Source organism: Penaeus japonicus, unplaced genomic scaffold, assembly GCF_977035675.1.
Source record: "Penaeus japonicus unplaced genomic scaffold, GWHDUDI00000001_assembly GWHDUDI00000042, whole genome shotgun sequence".
Lineage (NCBI taxonomy): Eukaryota > Metazoa > Arthropoda > Malacostraca > Decapoda > Penaeidae > Penaeus > Penaeus japonicus.
In genome coordinates, this window is record NW_028234444.1 from 8,024,252 (window position 1) to 8,031,751 (window position 7,500).

Consider the following 7,500-nt stretch of genomic DNA (forward strand, 5'->3'; position numbering starts at 1 on the left):
CACACACACACACACACACACACACACACACACACACACACACACACACACACACACACACACACAACACACACACACACACACACACACACACACACACACACAACACACACACACACACACACACACACACACACACACACACACACACACACACACACACACACACACACACACACACACACACACACACACACACACACACACACATACACACGTATTCATACATATACACACACACACATACACACATACACACACATACACATATACACCCATACACATATACACCTATACACACATACACACATACATACTTACTCACACACACAGACACACACACACAGACACACACACACAGACACACACACATACATACATACATACATACATACATATACACACACACACACACACACACACACACACACACACACACACACACACACACACACACACACACACACACACACACACACACACACACACACACACACACACACACACACACACACACACACACACACACACACACACACACACACACACACACACACACACACACACACACACACACACACACACACACACACACACACACACACACACACACACACACACACACACACACACACACACACACACACACACAAATATTTATACACATGTTTCCCATGTATTATTATATTCTGTGTTATTATGTTTTTAAAGTTAAGGTTAATGTATGTGTTACAATTTTTCTATAGTGATATTCAACTCTGATATGTTAGGTCATATTATAATTACATCTCATGTGAGCAACTACTGATCTGCATCTAGTTCTTGTTCATCAAAATCAAAGTGATACACAAAGGTGACTTAATCATGATGATATTCATATAAGAATATATTAATATTTTTCTATATCACTCTGATATAAATGTCTCCTCATTTAGCGTCTTCCAGCTAGAGTCTGATCACAAACCACTGGAAATGCTCCACATGCTAATTGTCCATTTAGACCTGATATGCAACAGAAGCCCCTAGGAGAGAACTTTCTTTCTGGCTCGAGTCTCTGTCACATGACCTAGCCATGGGGAAGAGGTCTACCCTTGGCTGTAGTAGCACATCTTGTTGCCTATTTCAGATACTCACAGCTAATCATTGAGAATCATGCATGATTAAGGCAGTCAGTCTATGGTTGTCTCACTCCTACACTCCCTTTCTCCAAATCTCTTGTTCTCTCTCTCTCCTTTCTCCTTCTCTCTCCATTCCCCCTCTTTCTCTTATCTTCCTTCCTCTCCCTCTCCCTCTCTCTCTCTCTCTCTCTCTCTCTCTCTCTCTCTCTCTCTCTCTCTCTCTCTCTCTCTCTCTCTCTCTCTCTCTCTCTCTCTCTCTCTCTCTCTCTCTCTCTCTCTCTCTCTCTCTCTCTCTCTCTCTCTCTCTCTCTCTCTTTCTTCTCTCCTCTCCTCTCCTCTCCTCTCCTCTCCTCTCCTCTCTCCTCTCTCTCTCCTCTCTCTTTCCTCTCTCTCTCCTCTCCCTTTCCTCTCTCTTTCCTCTCTCTTTCCTCTCTCTCTCCCCTTTCTCTCTCTCTCTCTCTCTCTCTCTCTCTCTCGCTCTCTCTCTCGCTCTCTTTCTCTCTCCCTCTCCCTTTCCCTTTCCCTTTCTCTTTTCTCTCTCTCTCTCTCTCTCCTTCTCTCTCCATACTCCCTCCTTCTCTGATTTTCCTCCCTCTCCCTCTCCCTCTCCCTTTCTCTTATATATCCCACCATCCCCCCCTCTCTCACTCCCATCTCCCTCCCTCCCCCTCTCTCTCTCTCTCTCTCTCTCTCTCTCTCTCTCTCTCTCTCTCTCTCTCTCTCTCTCTCTCTCTCTCTCTCTCTCTCTCTCTCTCTCTCTCTCTCTCTCTCTCTCTCTCTCTCTCTCCCGCCCTCCCTCTCAATCTCTCTATCTCTTTCTTTCATCCTTCCTTCCTTCCTTCCATGTTTCTTTCTCTCTCTCCTTCATGACCTGTCATCTTTTTTCCCTTTGACATTTTCTTTTAGAGACAGACATATCATTTTGGCCGTCTAAATGAAAAATGTTTGTATACTAAGAGAAAATTACTCACTTAGCCATAGACTTTCTGTATATGCTGTAGAGTAGTAAGGCAGTTGCATTGATTAGTGGTTTTGGCCTTCAGAATGAACTTGCACAGAGTGTGTCAGAGTTTATGAAAGAGTGAAACTAAGTATACATACTTTTCCCTACCAACTTAGGAACTTGTCAGTATTAGAGAAAATAATGTAATCTTCAGTATCTCCTAACATATTGAAAAATATAAAAATCTCTGACTTTCTCAGTGTCTAGTCCCAGCAATTTTCATCCATTAAGTATGATCAGTAGCTCAGATTCTTAAAGAGACCATGTAGATGAATTGTTTAGTTGGTGTAATTGATATCTGCATTCCATCATAGTTGAAATAAAGAGGGATAATTAAAGAGTATTAGAGGCTGTGAAAGATAAATAATATAATGTAAAAGCTATTAAGAATGTGAGCATCTTTTATCCTCTTCCTTCCAAGTCCCTCTCACCCTAGCACTTAATTTGATGTTTCTACTGTGTTGATGTAAATCTTCATCAAAATGAATAACTAACATTAGTTTTAATGTAATATATTTTATCCAGTGTCAGATGCAGTCAAATTGTTTGAAGAAATATTTTATATTCAATGACACCTAAACATCCATTTCAAAATTATTGAATATGAAGAAGTAGCTGGTCTATATGTGTTTTTTTTAATTAAAGGTATAAGTTATTTCATATAATATTTAAATATGATTACTGATAAAGCCTATAATACACCTATTAAATAAGAACAAATTAACTCACATTCTCACATCTTTGTTCACTGTATTTAAGGTGATGTTACGTAAGAGTATAGATATCTGTGTCCCCTTCCATTTAGATGTGGATACCTTGAAGAGTATAATACCCACAATCTGTGTACTTAACTCTGCAAGACCTTCATTTCAGTCTATAGGTAGACCTTTTGGGAGAAAGAGAAATCTTGATATAAGAATGAGTACAGATTGTACCCATGCTTATTCATCCCCATTTTCTTCTCTTTCCATTTTTTTTTTTTTTTTCTCGGTAAATATAAATGTAAAGAATAAGAAAAAGGTCTACCACTGTCAGAGTACCTAAATCACCCACTCTTATTCTGCCCGCCTTTAAGAATTAAAAAAAAAAAAAAAAATTAGGGCATAAGTTGCACTCCCGTTATGGCGTATGTTCCTAATACCACTCTATCTTCTCCTCCTCTCCCGTCTTGTGGTAAAACCCCATGGCACATATGATGTCCTCTCTCCTAGAAAGTGGTAAGCTCGTTCCGGCACTGCAATGCTTTTGGGTGTCCTTTTGTTTCCTTTCTTTTTGGGTCATCTCTCGGAATGTGTTTTTTTCCTTATTTTCTTTCTCTCTTTCTTTCTTTCCTATTTTATGATTATTCTTCCTCTCTTTCTCTTTTTTCTTTCTTTACTTTTCATTAATTTTTTCCTTCTTGTTAGCACTGAAAGGGATTAAGTTGCATTCCTGTGCTTATTTTGCTTTGGTATGCGTTCTTTTGAAGCTTGCTTTATACTATGACTCTGTTGGAAATATCTGTTAAAATTAAGATACATTTTATTATTATATTTTATATGTATATAAAATGCATACTGATATACTTGCTCAAAGAGTAGGAAGACCTTCCATTCACTATACATATCAATTGCTGTACATATACAAATACAGTTCATAAAAGATTTTAATACATTTCTTCACTGATTAAGTTCATCCTGCAAAATTATTATTGTTGTGTATTTAAAATTTCTTGTAATTAGTAATATTCATGAGATTAGACAGAAACAAATCTGAAAATCATCCATGGTAATTTACAATGTCATGAACCATACACATAGATGCATTAGAAAATATTGACTCTACATTTTACCACTGTACATTAAAGGTCTCATTAAAAAGTTATTGCTTTATGTTAACTTGTTGATGCCATTATGTATCCATGAACTGTCCACTGTGGTTTATTTTATTTTATTTTTACACATAGATGGTTCCATAAGAGTTTATTTACTAAGGAGTCAATTAGCCTTGCCAACTTCACCTATTCCTCATTTTTGTAGTACTATTATTATTGTTATTGAATTGTAAATATGATAATGATACTCTTAGTAATCAAACATTAGTAACAAAAATAATTGTAATATATATTTTTTTATCACAAAAAATAAAGGAATGAGGTAAACAGGTGAGATCAGATAAGATTACTAATTGACTCCTTGGGGAGAAAGAGCTTGTTGAACCATTAATGTGTAAGAATAGATGTGTAAAACAAACCATAGCAACAGTGCATATCCCTGACATGAATGGGTTAATAGGACACATAGACACACACACACACACACACACACACACACACACACACACACACACACACACACACACACACACACACACTCTCTCTCTCTCTCTCTCTCTCTCTCTCTCTCTCTCTCTCTCTCTCTCTCTCTCTCTCCCTCTCTCTCTCTCTCTCTCTCTCTCTCTCTCTCTCTCTCTCTCTCTCTCTCTCTCTCTCTCTCTCTCTCTCTCTCTCTCTCTCTCTCTCTCTCTCTCTCTCTCTCTCTCTCATATATTGAACCGTTTAAACTATTACACACTAATAAAAGAGCAAGTGTACCAGGAATTTTGTTTTTAGTTTTCTCTTTTGATTCATTGATCTTAATGAGGGTTTTGTGTGACTTGTATGACAGCCCTTCTTGCTATGCTTAATCAGATTGGTATTTAATGATGATTTCCAATATCTATAAGAGAATGTTTTCAACCATTGTGTGTGTGTGTATGTGTGTGTGTGTGTGTGTTTGTGTGTATGTATGTGTGTGTGTGTTTGTTTGTTTGTTTGTTTGTTTAGCATGTGCATGTGCCTTTGCATGTGAGTCTGTTTTGTGTGTGAGAGAGAACAAAAAGGAAGAGATTGTGTTTGTGTGTGTGTTTGTGTATGTGAGTGATAGGGGATGTGTGCTTGAGTGAATATTAGTGGGTGTGTTTGTTTATTTTTTTGTTTGAGTGAAAGGGGATGTGTGCTTGAGTGAATGTGTGTATGAGAGTATATATGTGTGTTTGTATGTGTGCATGTGTATGTGTGTCTGTGTATGCATATGTGTGTGTGTGTCTGTGTCTGTATCTGTGTGTGTGTATGTATGTGTGTGTTTGTATGTGTGGATGAGTGGATGGGGGGATGTATGAAGGATTGTTTTTGTCTGGGGACGTGTGTATGAGTTTGTGAAGCGTACGTGTATTGTATGTGCATCTGCGTGTAAATGTGAGTGAGCATTATGCATGTGAAAAATAAGTGTACATTCATGTTGATTGGGTGTGGCTGTATGTACTTATGCATGCCTGTCAAATAAACATTTAACCAACATAAATTCCCAGTGCCATCCATTTTCTAAACATTTAACAGCACACGAAAGAAACTCATCTGCGCATGCTTTGGGACAATTTTTGTTGCATGTGTTTCAGTCACCTGTAATTTCTCTCTTAAATGTGACTCGAGACAAAGTTGCTGTGATTTAGACTGAGACTGATCAAGAAAATATAGCAAGTGTGTGATTTTTTTTATTATTATTTTCTTGTAATTGATTGATTTTTTTTTTCTTTTGCAAGATGCTCAGCCATACATTTTTGTTGTGCAATGTTAATGAGTTATATGTTTGAAGTGTACTAAAATTTTATGTTAATTATAATGAAGTGATAATCATAGGTATGTCAAAAGAAGAGTAAGAAATTAAAAGACTTTTGATTGTTTTGGAAAAGAAATTAAATTTAAAAATGTTTTTATTGTATTTTTAAAGTGTGTATTTTTTGTCACATAAGATATGCATATTATTGTAATCTGTGATTTAATGTTTTATTTTGGAAACAGTCACTTCAAAGTGATTTTTTTAATGGTACAGTAAAACATTTTAAGGGATGTAAATGTCCTTATTGGAAAGTGTGATTTTTTCTTTTCTTTTTACTTTTTTCTCTTTCTCTTTCTTACATAGATTATGAAATAATCATTAGATAGCTCTTTAGTCTTATAGGATACCTATTATGAGAAAAGGATAAACCACCACAAAAAAGTTAATTATATTTTTGATAACCACAGTGGTGGCAGTTATAGGAAGGGAATTTCAATCTTTAATCTTTTTTTTTGTGTGTAGTTCATATTTTTAAAAAGTATTGATAGTAATAAATAAAAGCTTTGTAGGTGGCTAAGGATACAATTCATGTATGACTTGTCAAGGGAGAGCTGTGTAGGAATGTCACATTATACCTGGGTAGGAGCAGATGTTGCATGACAGGGACGGCAGAATGGGAGTGCTTCGCTGGCAAGACTCAGCAAGATGGAAAAAGGTCCTATAAAAGGGCCCTCTCACCCCTACGGAGTTACCACTTGACCTACCACCCTCAGGTCGTTCCATCATCACCAAAAAGGGAGACGGATCGCAGGTCAAGGAGAGCACAGACTCAAGTACGACCATAGAAGAGGAGGATGTGAAGGGTAAGCTTGAGATTCTTTATATAGAGAGAATTAGTTATTTATTTTATCTTTTACTTATTTATTTGTTATTATTTTTTAACAAAGAGTACACAATTAGTGAAGGATTGAAAAGCTGTGGGTTATTTTGTCATCACATCTCTGTCTGTGTATAGGTATCTATGCATATTATGTATACTTTTAGACATAGATACCTATGTACACATGTATTTTATCTAGATCTACAAAACTCTTATCATAAATTGTATTAAAATTTATAATACTTTACAAACACAGCTTTTCATCATGGATTATTTCCCTGTTGGGTTTAAGTATGTTCATTTTCAGGAAGAAATAACTTTTGTCTCTTTCTTGTCCTGGTTTATGTACCTTATGTTTGTTTTGCAGTTTAGAACATTTTTGATATAGTGTAAGTGGTTCTTTTATCTGTTTTTTTTTTTCTATTTTTCTTTCGTTTTGCGTATTGATCCCATTCATAATTTTAGTGGACTGCAATTTTAAGCAGTATTTTTTTTCTTCCTCTTCTTTTTTCCTGATGATTTTTAAGGTTTTGATTGATTTTTTTTTATTATGTTTCCTCTCTACATCTAAGTTACCAACCACCTTGGGAAGTTCTTCATGTACTGTCTTAGTGATTACCTCTTTCTGGTTGAATGTGATTATTCAGCTTTTTTAAAACACAGTGATTCAAGCTAAACAAATACCTGCTGCATACTCAGGGCTTTTGACTATTGTTTATGAGTGATTTGCACTAATGGTTCATACACAGAATGCTCTCTCAAAGTAATCCAGATTGGACATTTGTTTTGATTTTGTCTTTTGAATTATGATTATAGAATGGTTAGATGTTTAAAGAAAAATGTCAATTTGTCATTTTTGGGGGGAGTTCATTTTCCCCAAAATAAAAGGGTCGTTGAGATAAGAATAAAGTTATTGGCTATCTT

At 36.1% G+C, this 7,500-nt stretch overlaps 1 protein-coding gene across 47 annotated transcripts in view; it reads left to right on the plus strand.

Moving 5' to 3' along the window:
- The window catches only part of CaMKII (Calcium/calmodulin-dependent protein kinase II), a 141,344-nt gene that overhangs the window by 98,816 nt on the left and 35,028 nt on the right, over positions 1 to 7,500 (plus strand). For all 47 annotated transcript variants that reach the window (XM_086535113.1, XM_086535076.1, XM_086535080.1 and 44 more), the window contains one exon: positions 6,470 to 6,559. In XM_086535113.1, the coding sequence (XP_086391239.1) occupies positions 6,470 to 6,559 (90 nt within the window). The remainder of the gene's footprint in view (positions 1 to 6,469; positions 6,560 to 7,500) is intronic.